The following is a 21,787-nucleotide window of genomic DNA, read 5'->3' on the forward strand; positions in this document are numbered from 1 at the left end:
GGTGCCTATCACAGTACTGTCATTTTCAGATTTAAATATAAATTTTTCTCCAATTATTATTTCAGAAGGTGGTATGTAGGTATGACGATTTTTAAAATATTCAAAACATTGATTTTCAGTGCTTATTGATTGAAATGGATTTCGTAACGTGTTTAGCATTGTGGTATAGGCAGAAATATTACTTGATAATTCGCCTAAATGTTGTAATCTATTGAGAAGCTGATTGAATAATAATTTTATAGGTGGTTGTTGGAGAATATGAGTTATATCTTTCGTTATTTCACTGACCCGATTTCTAGGTGAATCCGATAGATCGTATAGTTTAGCTACAAAAAGTGCCGCAGACTCTTGCATTTGTTCGGCAAATTTTTTCGGATCCATTTTTTATAACTTAGTCGGTCAATTTAATATTTAATTTTTCTTCTATAAAACTCAATGCTTTTTGAACCATCAAGCGAGGCCGCCGAAGGCGGCCGAAGCTCGATGATAATTATACGAATGTCTCGCCCGAGAGATTACAATGTAGTATAGCTACTTGTTGCCTTCAAACCACACGTTCAGAGTCTAAAAGAAATTTTAAATTCCCGCCTGGTTGCTCCTGGCGCCACCAGGTGTTCGCTTTCGTCATTACGTTTAGAGTGTTATCCTCTTGTGGAAAAAATAAAAAATTTTTAATACTTTACCGAGAGATTGGGTTGGGAAAAATAAGCTCGATTTGTACATTTCTGATTTTATTGTCTTTTAATTGACCTCAAATGGTTCACAACCTTTATTGGGTGGGTAATCTCTCGGGCGAGACATTCGTATAATTATCATCGAGCTTCGGCCGCCTTCGGCGGCCTCGCTTGATGGTTCAATTATACTTCATGTCTCGCCCTTTGAGATTACAATGTGGACTTTTAGAGTCTATTAAAAATTTTTTGTTTTTTATGTCAACATGACCCTCTTCGCGAAGTCGTCGTCTTGGATCTTGATCGGGAGGTTGTAGAAATCCGCGAAGACCTTCGATTTCTGGGACCATCCCGCGATTCTTTTTATTTCGTCTATGTTGACACCTTTCTCGGCCGCCTTCGACGTCGCAGCATGTCGTGTACTGTGGGCAGTATATCGCTCGTCTACTCCGAGTTCTCTAAGCGTACTTTTTATCCATCGCCCAATGGTGTCTCTTGAGACTTTTGCATGTGGTTTTTGGAAAGATATCAGCAAGTAGTCTTCTTTTCCTCTTAAGTCTTTAGTTATTGTTAAGTAATGTAGCAAAGTTCTTGCGATGCATAGTCCAGGTTTGTGTTCGAAGAACGGTAGTTTTAGCAGGGGCTGAACGGCTCCTGCCCTGGATGTTTTTATGTGTTCCGGAATCTTTATTTCCAGACCTTTTTGAGTCTCTATTATGTTACTTATTTTTATAGCGGCTAGCGTCTGAATACGATGTGCTGTTCCTAGTGCTAAGAGTAGTACTAGTTTTTTGGTGACCTTTTTTAGTTTGAGAGGTTCGAGGGGATACCACTCCGCAAGTTTATCCAGCACTGGGTCTACATCCCAGATTGTGTCGTACCTAGGTCGGCCAGGTCTCTTCTTGTATACGCCTCGCATAAACCTGTTGATGAGATCGGAGTTAGCGATTTCCTCTCTCGCTATCAGTGCTAGCGCCGCTTTTCCAGAGTTGATGGTTCCGTAGCTGGCACCATCTTGGAATCTTTTCGTCAAGAAAGATAGCCCTTTTTTGGCTGTGATGCTGAAAGGGTCAGACTGGGTCTCTTGATTAAATTCCCACCAAAGTTTATACGAAGATTCATATTGCTTGAGAGTTGAGTTTTCCACTGACGCGATCATGATTTCAGCGGATTCCTCCGATGTGTTCTTATTTAACAGCGCCTGCCGGATAATTTCGCGGCCACCAGGGTAAGGTTTTTGTTCAGTGGATGTGCCGTGCCGCTGGAAGAAAATAATAGTTTATTGTTAGGTTTAAATGTCATCCAATCGCCTACTACCATCTTTTTGAAGGCTGGGAACCAGTTCTGGCTGGGCCAAAAAGGCATTATGAGGATTCCTACTGCCTTGTCGGCTTTAATTTTTTGAATTGCTTTGGCGATTGTCGCGAACGGTGGGAACGCGTAAAAGAACCATGGGTTCCAGTTAACTGTAAAGGCGTCTATCGCGAGAGCTTTTGGATCTCTGTCCCATGAACAGTAGATAGCACACTTTTTATTTTCGTTGGATGCGAATAAGTCGATTTCAGGGACACCGAATTTTCGAGTTACGCTTTTGAATGCGTAATTTGCTAGTTGCCATTCCGTATCTCGGTTTGATAGTCGTGATAACGAGTCTGCTTCAACATTGTCTTTTGATGCGATGTAGGATGCGTGTACCCAGAGGTCCCTCTGTTCGCACCAGTCCCATAATTTTCTCGCTAAGTCATGCAGATCTTCGGACCTTGTCCCGCCTAATTTATTTATGTATGCTATTGCAGTCGTGTTATCTATTCTCAGTAGGATCTCCGCGGAAACCAGGTCTTTCGCGAATAGTTTTAGAGCTAAAAAGGCTGCTTTGATCTCTAAGTGATTGATATGCAAAGCTTTTTCGGCTTGAGACTATATTCCATGGGCTCCCTCGCCGCCGCAGAAAGCGCCCCAACCCGACAAACTCGCGTCCGAAAAAATTTCCATTTGGAATTGGAAATTTCTGATTTTCCTGACTGCTGTCGGTAATTTGTTATGCCACCATTTTAAGTCGTCTGCTATATAGCCTGGAATGTCCATACGCGCATCATAATTCATCCTACTATGTTCAAGAGCTTCTAGTTTTGCTTTTTCTAGCAGCTTACAGTGTAACATCCCATAATCAACCCCTGGGCAGCTAGCTACCAGCGTACCTATTATTTGTGCAAATTTTCTTATTTTGCACGTCTTTTTATTTCTTAGCGATCCGACCTGTGCAATAAGAGAGTTTCTTTTTTCCCTCGGCAGTTCTACTAGCATATCTCTAGAGTTTAATATGAACCCGAGATATTTACAGTGTTGACTAGGCGAAAGGTTTGATTTTTTCCTGTTAGCTATGAAACCAAGTTTTTCAAGTAAGCTAATAGTACTTTGTAGGGATTTTTCACATTCCTTTATCGAGTTTTCTAGGCATAGAATGTCATCCAGGTAAATTACTGATAAAAAACCCTTCTGCCTGAGATATGACATCACTGGTTTCATGAGTTTCGTAAATACGTACGGGCTCTCACAGAGACCGAAAGGTAAGCACGTAAACTCATATACTTGGCCCTGAAATTTGAATCTCAGATATTTCCTTCTGCTTTTATGAATCGGTATTGCAAAGTACGCGTCTTTAATATCTACTGACCCCATGTACATGTATCGATCTAGTAACCTGCACGCGGATCTGAGATCCTCTAATTTGAAATGCTCGGTATTAATGAAAAGATTTAGCTCTTGTAGATTTAGGATAAATCTTTTTGAGCCATCTGGTTTCTCTCTCAGAAAATAGCTGGATAGAAACTGATCAGCCGTGTCCCAGCACTTCTCAATCGCTCCGATTGACAGGAGTCTGTCTATTTCCTTTTGGATGTCTGAGGTTTCTTGGGAAGACCAGATTTTTTCTCCCGGAGGGGATACCTGATGTGGTGTTTCTTTAAAATTAATTTTATAGCCCGTCACGCATTGCTTAATAAATTTATCAGGTGTAATCTGTTCCCATGCCTTCAGAAATTTACTTAACCTGCCTGCTAACTTTACCTGTATTTGCTGGTCACTCAATGAGTCCTCGATCTGCTGCTGGTGCTGCTGCTGTTGTACGAGTGCCGACGACGATAAGCCTGATTCTGGATCTGGCTCGTTTTGCTCTGGTTGGACTGTCTCGATGGTATCCTCTGGGCTACTGCCGACTTCTGAAATTTGAATCTCTGGCCCGTCAAGGTGGTCGGTCTTCGAATTGCTGACGGGCCGCTCCAGTTTCCCGAACTGGCTGGGACAGGTTTCTTCGCACTTTGGATTTTTAAGTCTCGTCCTAGTTTGTCCATGCTCTTTATTTCTTTAATCTTGTCTCCCAGTTTTTCCCCAAACAAATATGTGTCGACTTGCCTTTCCTCCAGCGAGGACGCTACCTGTTTTGTGAGACTTGGTAAAATGTACGCTCGGCGAGCTACGGATTGTGAATGATGAAGCTCTGCCAGAATTTTTGCTGCATCCCAGATGTTAGTCAGAATTGTCTTCGAGTCAACTATCAAACCTATCGGTAGATAGTACCTATTCCTACGTTACCATTTACTCTGTATCCATCTTACATTTGCGTGGAGACCGTAAGCGATTGTACACACAACTATCTCAGATTGGTCTGAGATCCATCTGACCGAAATAGTTGAATTCCTTAATGTAACTTATCAAGAGTCGTTGTATAAAAAACCGAAAAACAGCAATTTCAAATTGTTATAGTATGATATAACAAATTAAATAAAAATAAAAATGAACAGAAATGTATTAAGGTGGAGTAATGATTTCTAATGTGTATACATGAGTTAATAAATATAAAAACCAATTAGAACAATAAACAAAAATTTACAGAAAATTAATTTTTTTAGAAATTAAAAAAATTACTTTTGCGATGGTAAAAAACACAATATTTGTTTAAGAAAATGTGGCGTACAAAGTATTTATCACAATTCACTCTTGGAAACAGTAGTGTATTTTATATTTATAAAAATTTTTTCATTATTCTGATGATGAGAAATTATGACAGATGATAAAAAATTATTTGTGTTCCTGATGATCTGAACGTTGTCGCAATCATTTTTTATACATTTTTTTATATCGATAGCCACAGAAAATTTTTTTGAAAGGATTCCGACGGTCGGAGGATCTTGTGTATTTTTGGAAGTCTCCTGAGTATTTTAAAATTAAAATCAGCACGGTCAAAGAACATGTACAATTATTTATTTTTTACGATTGAACGTTCGAATCTTCAAGTCCATAATAATTTAAATTGTCAGTCTTAATTCAAGAAAGAAATTACGTAATTTATTTATTCATTAGTGTTATCGAATCATAAAAAATCAAAAATCACTAGTTTGAATGAATAAAATAGTAACAAAATGCACAAAATTAAAACAACTCAGGTACAGTCAAAATGATAGTTGTTTTGAATGTTTCATGTGATTTGTTTCATGTCGGTGCCATGGGAGGTAGAAGGCTAATGGTTAAATAATATTCCAATCAATTAAAATTTATTAATAAAAAGAATGCAAATTTATTTAAGACATTTTTAATACATGAATGAAACTATTTAATATGAAATTAAAGATAAAGGTTTTAAACCCAGCGTTTAACAATATATTTATGCCCATTACCACTGAACGTAAAATGAGTTATACTGCACTGTTCCAAATCTTCAAGATTATATCGCATCCAATCAGAAGTATCGAGGAAAGCATTTTCATAAATCCGATATGCATGGAAGTGCTCGTCATAAAATGCATACATAGTTATATCTTTCGTAATGACAGACAAATTATTCTGATAATCTTCAAATAAAGTATGCACCAAGAAAAATTGAGGACCTGTTTTTGATGCTAACATTAATATACTATTATTTTTTATTGTACGGGACTTATATTTAATAAAAGTTAATTCAATAACCTGGTTTTCAATATGTTTTGGCAAGCAACTTGCGAAAGATTGAAATTCAGGTAAATCATTAATTAATAGTTTGGTAAACGCACTACGTTCATAACTGAATTGACTTGTGTGTGCATTTAGCAGAAATCTATAGCTGAGATGTAGTTGGTGTTTGATTGCTATAGTTTTTATAATATTTTTTCGATTAACAGCTGCACGTGCGGCAATTTTTGATTCCTTATTTTTACTCTCACTTCTCATTGTATTTAAATTCCAGAGAGGACCCATAAGCAACATTATTCTGGCATAATGTATGAGAAAGTGATGTTTAGGTTTTAGAGATCCAGGAAACAATAAAACTAACAGCTTCAGGTGTTCGCATATTAAATTATCTAAATAATCACACAAGTCGGAATGAATTACTGGTGATGTTACTATGTCGATTATACCTTTTAACATTATGCATAATTTCCAGTGTGGGTCATTTTCCGGTATCAAATGTCCAATTAATACTCCGATGTTTCTGATAAAGCAGAGTGATTCCGCAGCAGACATTTTGACATATTTATCTGTTATTTGAGACTTCTTTAAAGTTCTTGGTTTGTTTCGGACTTCGTCTCCATAAAATAAACTCTCAATCCTATCATTAATCGTTTCAAGAGTAAAAAATTTAGCAGTAAAAATAAAATAATTTAAAGTTAAACCCAAGTCATATTCACAGACACCCTCCAGAATATCATGCATAACGTCAACTGTTAAAAGATCAATGGTTTTTGATGATTCAATACTATTGAGCACTGATTGTCTAGCGATTCCGGTTACAGAAGGTGTATTTTTGATCAGATCTGCTTCGTAGCTTTCTTGTGTACGCAAATTACACCTTGACTCACTGAATGTGGTATTAATTTCTTCACGGTCAATTGTACAAAATCTACACGGGTGATGTGATGAAAAACTGCCAATGAATCCCAGTAGCAAATGAATGGCAAGATTATCTCCGATGACTCCGGCTAATGAAAAATATAATTGTTTTGGACCTGATGAAGTATTAATAGTAACCCCAGTAGACTCAAGATATTTTATTTCTTCTATTGCATGATGCAGTGCAGTCTCTAAAGGAACATATTTTAAATTTTCAGCTTTATACAAAGCTAATAAAAAAATATTTTCAACTTTGGATTGCAAATGCGGTGGCAGACATGGAATGATGATGTAGACTGTTCCGAGTTTTCCCAAACCTTTGTGACTACCTAACGCATTGTTTGTTTCATAGTCATCTTGATACAAAAAAACCGGAAGAACTAATTTATTAGCAAAAGTAGATAATTTTTTTTTCCATATAGTACATTGTGTAACATTCGTTATTAATTTAGTTTGTTTTTGTAATTTACTTAAGTAAGCGAGCGTATCTTCAAAGATATTGGGCAAATGGAAAAATTTGGTAAAAACATCTCTTAATGGCACAACTTGTACATATAAATTTTGGGTGCCTATCACAGTACTGTCATTTTCAGATTTAAATATAAATTTTTCTCCAATTATTATTTCAGAAGGTGGTATGTAGGTATGACGATTTTTAAAATATTCAAAACATTGATTTTCAGTGCTTATTGATTGAAATGGATTTCGTAACGTGTTTAGCATTGTGGTATAGGCAGAAATATTACTTGATAATTCGCCTAAATGTTGTAATCTATTGAGAAGCTGATTGAATAATAATTTTATAGGTGGTTGTTGGAGAATATGAGTTATATCTTTCGTTATTTCACTGACCCGATTTCTAGGTGAATCCGATAGATCGTATAGTTTAGCTACAAAAAGTGCCGCAGACTCTTGCATTTGTTCGGCAAATTTTTTCGGATCCATTTTTTATAACTTAGTCGGTCAATTTAATATTTAATTTTTCTTCTATAAAACTCAATGCTTTTTGAACCATCAAGCGAGGCCGCCGAAGGCGGCCGAAGCTCGATGATAATTATACGAATGTCTCGCCCGAGAGATTACAATGTAGTATAGCTACTTGTTGCCTTCAAACCACACGTTCAGAGTCTAAAAGAAATTTTAAATTCCCGCCTGGTTGCTCCTGGCGCCACCAGGTGTTCGCTTTCGTCATTACGTTTAGAGTGTTATCCTCTTGTGGAAAAAATAAAAAATTTTTAATACTTTACCGAGAGATTGGGTTGGGAAAAATAAGCTCGATTTGTACATTTCTGATTTTATTGTCTTTTAATTGACCTCAAATGGTTCACAACCTTTATTGGGTGGGTAATCTCTCGGGCGAGACATTCGTATAATTATCATCGAGCTTCGGCCGCCTTCGGCGGCCTCGCTTGATGGTTCAATTATACTTCATGTCTCGCCCTTTGAGATTACAATGTGGACTTTTAGAGTCTATTAAAAATTTTTTGTTTTTTATGTCAACATGACCCTCTTCGCGAAGTCGTCGTCTTGGATCTTGATCGGGAGGTTGTAGAAATCCGCGAAGACCTTCGATTTCTGGGACCATCCCGCGATTCTTTTTATTTCGTCTATGTTGACACCTTTCTCGGCCGCCTTCGACGTCGCAGCATGTCGTGTACTGTGGGCAGTATATCGCTCGTCTACTCCGAGTTCTCTAAGCGTACTTTTTATCCATCGCCCAATGGTGTCTCTTGAGACTTTTGCATGTGGTTTTTGGAAAGATATCAGCAAGTAGTCTTCTTTTCCTCTTAAGTCTTTAGTTATTGTGAAGTAATGTAGCAAAGTTCTTGCGATGCATAGTCCAGGTTTGTGTTCGAAGAACGGTAGTTTTAGCAGGGGCTGAACGGCTCCTGCCCTGGATGTTTTTATGTGTTCCGGAATCTTTATTTCCAGACCTTTTTGAGTCTCTATTATGTTACTTATTTTTATAGCGGCTAGCGTCTGAATACGATGTGCTGTTCCTAGTGCTAAGAGTAGTACTAGTTTTTTGGTGACCTTTTTTAGTTTGAGAGGTTCGAGGGGATACCACTCCGCAAGTTTATCCAGCACTGGGTCTACATCCCAGATTGTGTCGTACCTAGGTCGGCCAGGTCTCTTCTTGTATACGCCTCGCATAAACCTGTTGATGAGATCGGAGTTAGCGATTTCCTCTCTCGCTATCAGTGCTAGCGCCGCTTTTCCAGAGTTGATGGTTCCGTAGCTGGCACCATCTTGGAATCTTTTCGTCAAGAAAGATAGCCCTTTTTTGGCTGTGATGCTGAAAGGGTCAGACTGGGTCTCTTGATTAAATTCCCACCAAAGTTTATACGAAGATTCATATTGCTTGAGAGTTGAGTTTTCCACTGACGCGATCATGATTTCAGCGGATTCCTCCGATGTGTTCTTATTTAACAGCGCCTGCCGGATAATTTCGCGGCCACCAGGGTAAGGTTTTTGTTCAGTGGATGTGCCGTGCCGCTGGAAGAAAATAATAGTTTATTGTTAGGTTTAAATGTCATCCAATCGCCTACTACCATCTTTTTGAAGGCTGGGAACCAGTTCTGGCTGGGCCAAAAAGGCATTATGAGGATTCCTACTGCCTTGTCGGCTTTAATTTTTTGAATTGCTTTGGCGATTGTCGCGAACGGTGGGAACGCGTAAAAGAACCATGGGTTCCAGTTAACTGTAAAGGCGTCTATCGCGAGAGCTTTTGGATCTCTGTCCCATGAACAGTAGATAGCACACTTTTTATTTTCGTTGGATGCGAATAAGTCGATTTCAGGGACACCGAATTTTCGAGTTACGCTTTTGAATGCGTAATTTGCTAGTTGCCATTCCGTATCTCGGTTTGATAGTCGTGATAACGAGTCTGCTTCAACATTGTCTTTTGATGCGATGTAGGATGCGTGTACCCAGAGGTCCCTCTGTTCGCACCAGTCCCATAATTTTCTCGCTAAGTCATGCAGATCTTCGGACCTTGTCCCGCCTAATTTATTTATGTATGCTATTGCAGTCGTGTTATCTATTCTCAGTAGGATCTCCGCGGAAACCAGGTCTTTCGCGAATAGTTTTAGAGCTAAAAAGGCTGCTTTGATCTCTAAGTGATTGATATGCAAAGCTTTTTCGGCTTGAGACTATATTCCATGGGCTCCCTCGCCGCCGCAGAAAGCGCCCCAACCCGACAAACTCGCGTCCGAAAAAATTTCCATTTGGAATTGGAAATTTCTGATTTTCCTGACTGCTGTCGGTAATTTGTTATGCCACCATTTTAAGTCGTCTGCTATATAGCCTGGAATGTCCATACGCGCATCATAATTCATCCTACTATGTTCAAGAGCTTCTAGTTTTGCTTTTTCTAGCAGCTTACAGTGTAACATCCCATAATCAACCCCTGGGCAGCTAGCTACCAGCGTACCTATTATTTGTGCAAATTTTCTTATTTTGCACGTCTTTTTATTTCTTAGCGATCCGACCTGTGCAATAAGAGAGTTTCTTTTTTCCCTCGGCAGTTCTACTAGCATATCTCTAGAGTTTAATATGAACCCGAGATATTTACAGTGTTGACTAGGCGAAAGGTTTGATTTTTTCCTGTTAGCTATGAAACCAAGTTTTTCAAGTAAGCTAATAGTACTTTGTAGGGATTTTTCACATTCCTTTATCGAGTTTTCTAGGCATAGAATGTCATCCAGGTAAATTACTGATAAAAAACCCTTCTGCCTGAGATATGACATCACTGGTTTCATGAGTTTCGTAAATACGTACGGGCTCTCACAGAGACCGAAAGGTAAGCACGTAAACTCATATACTTGGCCCTGAAATTTGAATCTCAGATATTTCCTTCTGCTTTTATGAATCGGTATTGCAAAGTACGCGTCTTTAATATCTACTGACCCCATGTACATGTATCGATCTAGTAACCTGCACGCGGATCTGAGATCCTCTAATTTGAAATGCTCGGTATTAATGAAAAGATTTAGCTCTTGTAGATTTAGGATAAATCTTTTTGAGCCATCTGGTTTCTCTCTCAGAAAATAGCTGGATAGAAACTGATCAGCCGTGTCCCAGCACTTCTCAATCGCTCCGATTGACAGGAGTCTGTCTATTTCCTTTTGGATGTCTGAGGTTTCTTGGGAAGACCAGATTTTTTCTCCCGGAGGGGATACCTGATGTGGTGTTTCTTTAAAATTAATTTTATAGCCCGTCACGCATTGCTTAATAAATTTATCAGGTGTAATCTGTTCCCATGCCTTCAGAAATTTACTTAACCTGCCTGCTAACTTTACCTGTATTTGCTGGTCACTCAATGAGTCCTCGATCTGCTGCTGGTGCTGCTGCTGTTGTACGAGTGCCGACGACGATAAGCCTGATTCTGGATCTGGCTCGTTTTGCTCTGGTTGGACTGTCTCGATGGTATCCTCTGGGCTACTGCCGACTTCTGAAATTTGAATCTCTGGCCCGTCAAGGTGGTCGGTCTTCGAATTGCTGACGGGCCGCTCCAGTTTCCCGAACTGGCTGGGACAGGTTTCTTCGCACTTTGGATTTTTAAGTCTCGTCCTAGTTTGTCCATGCTCTTTATTTCTTTAATCTTGTCTCCCAGTTTTTCCCCAAACAAATATGTGTCGACTTGCCTTTCCTCCAGCGAGGACGCTACCTGTTTTGTGAGACTTGGTAAAATGTACGCTCGGCGAGCTACGGATTGTGAATGATGAAGCTCTGCCAGAATTTTTGCTGCATCCCAGATGTTAGTCAGAATTGTCTTCGAGTCAACTGTTTCATTCTCCAAGAGCAGGGTAATAGCCGGCGCCAGGGCTGAAAGGCTGGATCCTGCTAGTTTCTGGGTAGCACAGAAATACTTGTCTCGCTTCGGCGCCGATTCGTTTAAGGTGGATGCTATTTCCGGGTTCAGGATTGGCGCTTCTAAGAGACAGGATCCTCCTCGAGGATAATTTTTCAACAGTTCGTCCTTTTCTTCTTTCTTTAGTCCGGATTTCAGCCACGCATTCCACCGGACTGAGACGTCCGGATGAATTTTTTGACAAGCCTCCTCCGTTTCCGGCGGTTTGCCAATTATTTTTATAACTTCTTCATTTAGGCTTGGGGCTCCTTCGGGCTCTTTATTCTTCTGACTAACGGATTCCGTGGGAGTTTTGGTCCCAGTTGTTGTATCCTCCTGCTGAGCCGGTGCAGCCTGAGAAGTTGTTTCTGGCGCGCTGCCTGTGTCACCAGGCCGGTCTGGTGATCCATTTTTAGCCCCTGTCTCAGGGGTCTGTGGCGCTTCTGGGTCCCTTGCATCTTCTCGTATATCCTGACTGTCCACATCGCTTGGGGGATCTTCTGTAATAAAATAGATTCCGAAAAATTTTAAGGTTAGCTCACTTGGTAGAAATTTTTTAAAACGATCATGTGTCACCTCTCGTGTGATTTTTCATGATCTCCCACTTTCCAGTATTACTGATAGGGATTATTATTCTTGTATTTTTAAATCACCTCTCGTGTGATTATTATTTATTTAATTTAATTTTTTTTTTTTTTTTTTTAATCACCTCTCGTGTGATCTCGTGTCATTACCAAAATTTTTGTGCTTTGTATTTTTTAATTTTTAGGTCTTAATCCTGCCTCTCGTGCAGGCTTGACCCGAGACTTAGGATATGACTCGTCTCCCGTACGAGCTCTCCTAGTTTTTAAGTGTTAATTCTCGCCCGATAATATTTAATTGGTTTTTACCTTCGCTGATACTGTCATCACTGTCGTAGGCGTCCCTGTTGGACGCATCATCTCTGGATTTCGCTGCCAGACACTGCATCACCAAATCTTTCAGGTCTCTCAATTCACGCCGTAATTTCTTCGTTTCCTCCTTCCTGTCTTCGCTGCGTGTACGTTTTTTATGTTTTCCCATCTTTCTGCAATTTTTTCTCTCTCAAAATAATGAAGAATAACGAGTAGATTTTTTCTGACGTGTTGTCTGTTTGGCACACAAATAACTAATGACGAAAGCGAACACCTGGTGGCGCCAGGAGCAACCAGGCGGGAATTTAAAATTTCTTTTAGACTCTGAACGTGTGGTTTGAAGGCAACAAGTAGCTATACTACATTGTAATCTCAAAGGGCGAGACATGAAGTATAATTGGAGAAGAACTGATGACTTATCCTGAGATACTATTCGGTAAACAACTTTTTTAATAAACACCCACACAAACCAAGAAGTTTTTGGGAATGAACACGTAGTAGTTGTGTAAACTTGGAAAGCTAGATGTAATGCAGCAACAGCCGAGTCACAAGAATATTTAACTTTGTTAACAACAACGTGAAAATTAGTTGGCGAAGAAAAAGGTCCAACAAAAACCATGAACGGATAAACGGGTTCTTTGCTGGCAATTATAAAATCTCTTCTTCTATCAATTTCCGTATCCAAATCATCAGCGCTCTGTAAAAAAAAAATTTTATCAAACATTTTTATAGCAATGAACAGCGTACTTTTTTCTAAGTTTATGTCTCAAAATTATAAAATTTACCTCTACATTTAAAACAAATGATTCTGTGATGCCCTTTTTTTTTTCATCAATGGGTTGATCGTCGTCTACTTTACGACGCTTCGTAGAACTTGGTGTCGTAGACTTTATTGCGTCGAGTAACAATGCAAGAATAATTGCATCTGTGTCAGCTGCAATTAAAAAATGTAATATTACTTTTATTGTTATATGATAAGTTTTTTTTTAAGTATCAAGCCGAAACAAACCATTAGTCAATTCAAAAAGTTGTTCTATGGTACTGCTATGCTTAAAGTTGTCTATTCTCTTAGACAAGATAAAGTCTTCTAATGTAGATTGAACTACTTTCCATGAATCACTGAAAGGCTTTAAATTTTTGTAGACTCTATTGAAGTCGTCATTAATCTGGAGAACAAAATTATATTTTAATACCTATAACAGCAATTATTACTAGGTATTTTTATGTATTAATTATTTTATCTTACCAAGCTTAAAGCATTATTACAATTTAAACAAGGGAAAAGACTAAATTCGATGAGTTTGTCTTTTTTATCCGATCGTAATTGCTGTCTACAGGTATATGCTTCTGTCCAAGCTACTTTGATTGCGTCCCAATCGCTGAAATCTTTTCTACTAAGCACTTTAAGATGAGCCTCGGAACTTGGAGTGGCTGTTTAAAAAATATTGTTCATATAAATCAAGAAAATTAATAATAATAATAATATATATATATAATACGGATGAATTTACTTTTTAATCCTGCCACCGCTAGTGAATTCTTTCGATGTGAAGTAATTAATGATCCTGAATCAGCTAGTTGTTTCCGTACATGACTAAGTTGATTCTGTAGTTTGCCCGCTGGATTTATTTTATCATTTCCGTCACTTAGTCCTGGTGAATAATAAATTCCGGCTCTACCACCGAAACGGCCGCTCAGTTCTTTTGCTAGATCTTTCAGTAAGGTTGTGGAAAATCTAAAAAATGTTATTTTAAGAACAATCAAAAAGTTTTACTTCGCTAAGTATGAAACGTGCATGGAAAAATAATAATAATTGGAACACATGAATACCGAAAGAATGTACAAAAAGAATGCAGTGTAGGTTTATGAAAAGAAGAGCTTTTTTATTATGATAACTATTATGAGTATGAGGAAAGATTGTATTAAAAAATTCAATTTTAAAATACTGATAATTATAGGGTAGAAGTATTCTGTTAGACGCACTCAAATTCAAGTTAATGTAGAGAAATTCATTGTGTTCATTTCAATTAATCAAATTGTTTATACCGTAATTTGGGCAGAAAGTGGCTAAAACGGATATATTGACTACAAACAATACTTCTGCCCTATAAATTACGAATATTAAATGTTAATGATAAAAGCTTTACAATGGTAGTAGTAATTTCTTACTCCAGTGTCGACAAAGGTGTTTCTGGGGTAACGTTCTTGTTTCTTATTAGTTTTTGAATTTCTCGATGAATTACTATTTCCGCTAGGTTATTAGCTAAACTATCTGATAAATTCTTGTGAATATTATGATAACTTAAAATTAATTGTCCTGTCAATGTGGCTCTTAACAATGTTACTAAATCAGTATTTTCAGAGACGTAGGTGACCGAATTTGAATCGACTAGACTACTACATTTTTTGCAAACAATATTGAAGGAACTTGGAGAAATTATGTTTTCAAAATTTTCTATTGATATCTCAGTCCCTTGTGGTTCTTTATGGGAGCTCTCCGACATGTTGAGATGAAATGTAGAACTACAGTTATTTGTCATTCACACCTACAAAATATGAAATTTCAAGCAGTGAAAATAAAGTAATTATAAAATTAAAACTCGGTGAAAGAAAATTCATGAAAATTACATCGTGCATGATAACTGCGTTTAAAACAATGGAATTTTTTTAAAACAGAGAAGCAGATAACAAGTAATCAAATTCATCAATAATTTTTTTAAGTAAAAAACAACCCTGAATAATTTTCATAATTTTTGAGGTTAAGATTCTGTACTTTTAATAACTTACCTTTTAGTTTTATATTTTTCAAATTATTATTGAAAATAATATTCTGTCAGAAATAAACATTCAAGTGACAAATATCTCTTTGTAGCAATATCAATTTGCTGACGGAGTCAAAGAAAATGTTATGCACTTCACTTTATTTGTAACTATATGACGTGTTTCGCAAGATGAATGAGTCTAAGCGCTGTGACGTGGATTTTTCTGCACCTCGGTTACTCGGAGCAAATAACCGGGAACTTACCGCGTGCACAATAACTTGGCGTCCACGATGTACCCTGGATCTAAAACAATATCGCGAAATTTGTTGGGCGCCTGGCGTGGTCAACACGCCTCGAAATCGGTCATACGATATACCGCGACCATATGCTCGGTAGCTCAGTACCGCGGAGAGGGGAGGGGTGATTTTCGGGTAGAGAGAATTGCAACCAGTAAGCCAGCACGTGCTGTGGCCAAATTACTATAAAATTCCGATGGTATATTTTTCATCAGCGATAGTACAAAATAAAAAGAAAGAAAAATAATAAAGAAAAAAAAAAGAATGATAATACGACCACGCAAGTCGTCTTTCGCGATTCCAAACACAATGTTACTATTATCTAAACTAAATAAGAAAGGTAGAAATACTCCAAATAAAAATAAAAATAGAAAAATAATAACAACACAAAAAAAAGGAATAAATCTAGGAGGCCTCTACGGCCTACGTGCGCTAGTCGCCGTCTTAACACTATCCTACTTCCTAAAAGCCAAAAACAAAATCGGTCGCGGTGCGCTGCCCGCGAACGTCCTCTACACAATGGCGCTGGTCGCCAACTTAATACTAACTGATAATGCACACAAAAATGAAGAGAAGAAAAAAAAAGGAATATTAAATAACTAAAAAGAATATTAAATAACTAAAATGATGCGAGGCTCGTCGCGACACCCGCGATCCTCCTCTAAAAACGCATACGCTTATCAGCACGCACCCGAGCTTTACTTCCTCGGCGACGGCGGGACGCAGTCGCGAATTCGAATGCTCCCCGTGATTGCTCGCGACCTATACGATAATCGAAGATGTGTCGGATGACGTGAAATGACCCCGTGTAACGGACTTCGGTCACACTCAAGCTCGAGACAATAACGTCTCGGCTCAACCCGTGGCTCGACTCGATTTTCTGGATTCCCCGAAGTTATCGTCACTCTCTTACGCGCAACTCAGGCTACGGTCACCAAGCAAAAGAATCGGCAAACGAATTTCGAGTACTTTTCGACACGCAAACTAACAAAAGAAAACGGCTACCCTTTTTCGGATCAGCCTTGATTCAATTACCCTCGAAATTCGATCGCGAGAATGTTAACAACGCTTACCGCTCCACATCCACGCGACGAAGGGTCCAACTCCCTCGTGACGATGGCTGTCCATCATTCCTCGCGATCACCACTTCTATATAATAACGCAAACCCAAAGAAAAGCCTGACCTAACGCAACTTCGCCACGTGACTACTGTCTTAGTTGGTCGCCAGAACTCGAGTGATCTCGGATGGTCGCAACGCCGATCTCGTCGCGCTAATTTTTTTTGTGACGTCATCACCCTAAGAATGCGCAACAATCGATCGGTCATCGATTTTTGGGGATTGCGCAACTTGCCGCGCACCTGTCGTCTCTACGCGGCGCAGAACTTAAGGCTAGATCGCGATGTCGTCTCCCGCGCAGCTCTACGTAGTCTTGGGGTTGGGCGGGGTGGTGCTCCCTCGTCGCTCGCTGGTGCCTCGCGGTTGCCTTGGTTGGGCGTAAGCGGGGTGAGCGGGGAGGCTGCGGCGCGCCGGCCGCCAGCGGGAATCGCGTCCGCCTTGGATTCCCTCGCTGCAGGGATCTGCGTTGCCTCCCCCTCCGCAGCCTCGGTGTCCTTCCCGCAAGATCGTCGTGATTTCGCCTTGCCTCGAAAGATGTTCGGTATTGGAGTTGGTCACTGGAGGGTAGCCGGTGCACTCGAAAAAAAAATTAAAAACAAAAGCCTGAAATATCTGGGTCGCAATGCTCTATTTCGTCCCTGTCGAAGCTCGGGTGCGTGACTCCAGTTCTGGCGCTCTCTGATATTATTCCGCGACTCGATTTTCTAGACCCTTATTCCGGGATCTCGCCCAGGGTTCAGGGAGTCTTTTGTAACGGCCAGGCCTAACCGAACTGCCACGTTACAGCGCATAAAATAATGAGATGGGTCTCAGACCAATCTGAGATAGTTGTGTGTACAATCGCTTACGGTCTCCACGCAAATGTAAGATGGATACAGAGTAAATGGTAACGTAGGAATAGGTACTATCTACCGATAGGTTTCAGTACAATGCGAAGTGGGCGCTGCTGCCGTGTGACATGGGTCCTAGAGACATGCGCATAGTATCCACGACTATCTCTAGCTAACAATGTAAGATGGGTCTGGGTACAATCTCGGGTAGTAGTGAGTTAAACGCAGACTGTACCCAGTACAATTCACATAGTCGTAGCTACCATCTGAATATTATTTTTTTACAGATGGGTCTGGGTACAATCCGAGATGGCGCTCATATCTATCTCATTCTTTCCGTGTAGAAAGGTGTAAAATTAAATGTAGCGGAGCGCGCGGTTGTCTTAAATAAAAGACATCAGCCGAAGGATTTTGCATTGCCATACAACCAGCTGAAGTTTTTTTTTCTTTTTATATTGTATAAATTTACATTTTACCAAGTTTCAGCCACTTTCAAATGACAAATTATAATTTTATATTAAATAAATCACATATTACGCTTGCAAAAGGAGAGCAGGTCGTAAATTTTGTTTGAATGTTGAAAAAGATAATCCGAAAATTTTTATTTAATAGGAAAAATTATTATGTCATCATAGTTATTCGCACTAAATTTTACTTCCACCCTATTTTAATATACCACGCAAATGTATAAATATATGCTCAAGTATACATACATGTATACCGTATGATTTCGAGCAAAGCGCACAGAGGACAAAGATGTTCACTCAGCACTCAGTGCACTTCTTACTAAACATTGAGGTGAAGCGGTACACTACAACATATATTTATATAAACTTATCGAAATATTAATAAAAAAACAATTATTTAGAAATTAATAAAAAAAAAGATAATTTTTTATTTTATAATAAAATAAATATTATTATTAGCATAGTATTTTAAATATATATGAACTTATAAAAATGTACATGTAAAGTATATTTAATTTTCATCTTCAGTTTCATCACTGTCCATTTCTTTTTCAGATTCGCTCTCACTTGAAGATTCATCATCAGTTTCTTCTTCAGAATTGTAATTGTCGATGACATTATTAATATCGCTATCGTCGTCTAAAAAAAAATCAATTCAATATTAATGAATATTTAAACACTACTAATTTACATATTGATTAAAAGTAATTTCTACCTTCGGCATCCAATTCATCCGGTCGTAAACTGATTTCAGTAATAGATTGTGGTAGCTGGCAGCCATCGAACCAGTAAAAGCCATATCTATAGCCATCAATTTCTTCCCATCCAAAATCTATTGGAGTTTCAGCTGTAGGAATTTTATGATGAGCGTTTGTCCAAATTTGTGCAATAAAACAGCTTCTTAAAAATTGTGGATGTAATTCGTGTTTACACGGTGGTAAAGCCGAGCCATCGATACTTTTTGTCGGTAATTTAAAAAGATCATCATTACTGCTGAATTTATATGTTTTATTAAACAAGAGATATCTTGCCTCATTAACACTTGTCGTATTCTTGAAACCGTACATGTGACAGACGAATTTTTCAATTTGTGAAAAAAGTTCATCGGTTGGATTTGACTTCGACATATCAATGAAGGTTTTTATAAATTCGTTTGAGCCACTCATAATCTTGTAAGGACGTTTCTTTCCCTTGCGGAAAAAAGAAGGGTTAAAGTCGCATCCGGTTAGTGCATGAAAGGCTGGAAGGGCAGAGCTGATGTCATGTCCTAAGTTTTCACATAATTTATTAATATTGATAAATCTATAAAACTTCCCAGTGCCAATTTCCATGTATATATTTATACCTTCTTTCACGTGCTTTACGTTAGCCAACATTATTACTAATACATCAGTATCCGAACAACGAATCCTTACATTTGCAGGAAAATCGATTTGACAAGCGTGAAATACCATCTTTGTGTCAGCTTCTTCGTGAGCAGGGCAACTAAGACTATTTTCAACTGTTCTTATAACTTTGCCATCGCTGACGATGTACTTGAAGCACATATCAAAATTTACATAAACAATTTTATTTCCAATGAAAGGTGCCATGTAATCGTTTTCCCAATTTTGTATGAAAAATTTAACAAGCGATTCTTTGAAATTAACATTTTTCATTTCCAGTTCGAAATCCTTCTTGCGTGTTTGATCAGGGCCATCAATCTGGTAATTAATTTGCTCCATACCTCGAAGATAATGTTCGGTATCTTTAATTGATGGAAAAACATACCTATCAAAAGCAATAATAATTGTACGTGCAGTTGTATTGCATATTGACATGAGCAATTTTTTAGAAATATTTCCAAAGGTAACCGGTACATCTTTCATCTGGTGTAAAATAAAGAAACCGTCATAAATCATAACATCAGCATTTGGCGGTTCTTCACTTGTAATCTTTTTTTCTAAGATTTTCATAAGGACAGATTTAGTATTTTTGCAAATAGTTCCATCCGTATGGCACATTGACAAAGGTACTGGCGTCAATGGAAATGAAAGAACTTTTTTCAAATCAATTTCTTTTTTCATTGAAATAATAAGTAGTTGTCCAAAAATGTCTCGTTCCATACGCAGTTCAACTTCCTTGCCAACGAGCTTTATTAGTATAGATCTTCACACGTGCGCTTTGCTCGAAATCATACGGTATACATGTATGTATACTTGAGCATATATTTATACATTTGCGTGGTATATTAAAATAGGGTGGAAGTAAAATTTAGTGCGAATAACTATGATGACATAATAATTTTTCCTATTAAATAAAAATTTTCGGATTATCTTTTTCAACATTCAAACAAAATTTACGACCTGCTCTCCTTTTGCAAGCGTAATATGTGATTTATTTAATATAAAATTATAATTTGTCATTTGAAAGTGGCTGAAACTTGGTAAAATGTAAATTTATACAATATAAAAAGAAAAAAAAACTTCAGCTGGTTGTATGGCAATGCAAAATCCTTCGGCTGATGTCTTTTATTTAAGACAACCGCGCGCTCCGCTACATTTAATTTTACACCTTTCTATGCTTGAGCTGAGGGGTTTTGCATTGTCCCACATCGCGCTGAAGTGTTTTTTCCTTAATTATATTATATAAACTAACATCTGACAAAGGCCCATCCACTTTCACATCACTAAATCTATTTTCTATTTTTCCGACTTTTCCGGGCGCGCGGAAGGGTTTTGCATTGTCCCACATCGCGCTGAAGTGTTTCTTTCTTAATTATATTATATAAACTAACATCTGACAAAGGCCCATCCACTTTCACATCACTAAATCTATTTTCTATTTTTCCGACTTTTCCGGGCGCGCGGAAACCTTTTGCATCGTTGGTGCGGCTAACAATGCTTATAATTCTTTTTTATACACCTACCTTAAGTATTTCTGAAAGGCCCATCCACTTTCAAATGATCAACCTAAAAATGTCATTGGCTCCCGGACTATTGGTTTTTTGGAGAATGTGCAGAATTTTCTCTAATCTCTTGTATTTGGAAATCGTCATTAGATGTATTCGTATCCGTACTTGGTCTTGGAAGAGTAACCTAACAATAATCAACAGAACAAAAATAATTTCATAATCTATATTCAAAGTTGACTAACTATTGCAATTTTAATTTGGATCTTTTGAGACTTACATCAACACTGGTGTCATCAAAGTTTACCGACGCAACATCTATAGTATCATTCCTAAACTTTTCGGTTTTCGATGAATTTTGTATGTTTACCATTTGCAAATAAGCATAATGGTGCTTCACTTTTAAATGTGTTGCCAAATTTGTTGTGTTTCCACAAGTTTTATACGTTTTGCCGCACAAGTTGCAAGAAACAGGTTCGTTGTTCCCTTTTTTTTTAAAGAACTTTCATACAGCAGACATGACTTTTTATCATTAACAGATTAATACAATTCCCACAAAAAATAACAATGAGCTACGCTAAGCTTACTCGCAGCACAATAAACAACGTACGTACCAACACACACACGCAGTAAGCGCAGTGATACCAACCAAACCAACAAGCAGTGTCATTGTCATAGACAAGCAGGTCATAGACTGTAATTTTTATTTGTGTTTTACTGCACTGCCTATTTACTCTTTTTCTAAATTTAAGACATCAGATTTGTAAAAAGTCGAATACATGATGTGACGCAAAAGCAGACAGCAGAACTTTAAAAAATATATCGATTTTGATATCTAAAAATAAATATCGAAAGTCGATATATCGCGGGAAAAAAATATCGCTGATTTATATCGATTATTTTCTGATAAAATATCGATATTTTGATATATCGATATTTTCTACCCAAGCCCAGTATGCTCGGTGATAGGCACCAGCCACCAGGTGTAGCGGCGTCGTTCGGGCCAGCATTGTGACAGACACAAAGGACGCCGTCCGGTATGCCGCGACCACCCTCGTGCAAATCCTCCTCTGGTGCTTTTCCATGGCACATTGTATGGGCTTTGACGTTTGCACCACGTCCCCCCATACCGTGGTCCTCCTATAG

At 38.3% G+C, this 21,787-nt stretch overlaps 2 protein-coding genes across 2 annotated transcripts in view; one reads left to right on the top strand and one right to left on the bottom strand.

Annotated features, from left to right (window-relative positions):
- The window catches only part of LOC124214342 (uncharacterized), a 474,723-nt gene that overhangs the window by 200,276 nt on the left and 252,660 nt on the right, over positions 1-21,787 (top strand). The window lies entirely within an intron of this gene.
- Positions 747-7,478, bottom strand: LOC124214983 (uncharacterized). The gene is made up of 3 exons (XM_046617811.2): positions 7,386-7,478; positions 3,738-3,986; positions 747-1,932 (listed from the first exon to the last, which is right to left on the bottom strand). Exons 1-3 carry the CDS (start codon positions 7,476-7,478, stop codon positions 928-930), a joined length of 1,347 nt encoding a protein of 448 aa, XP_046473767.2. The 3' UTR covers positions 747-927.

Source organism: Neodiprion pinetum, chromosome 3 (genome assembly GCF_021155775.2).
Source record: "Neodiprion pinetum isolate iyNeoPine1 chromosome 3, iyNeoPine1.2, whole genome shotgun sequence".
NCBI lineage: Eukaryota > Metazoa > Arthropoda > Insecta > Hymenoptera > Diprionidae > Neodiprion > Neodiprion pinetum.

Coding starts and splice junctions, on each gene's coding strand:
- LOC124214983 (XM_046617811.2), bottom strand. CDS start 7,478: ATGGATCCGAAAAAATTTGCCGAACAAATGCAAGAGTCTGCGGCACTT. Junction 3,987..7,385: donor CGGATTCACCTAGAAATCGG/GTCAGTGAAATA, acceptor AAAAATCCAAAG/TGCGAAGAAACCTGTCCCAG. Junction 1,933..3,737: donor TGAGTGACCAGCAAATACAG/GTAAAGTTAGCA, acceptor ATTTTCTTCCAG/CGGCACGGCACATCCACTGA.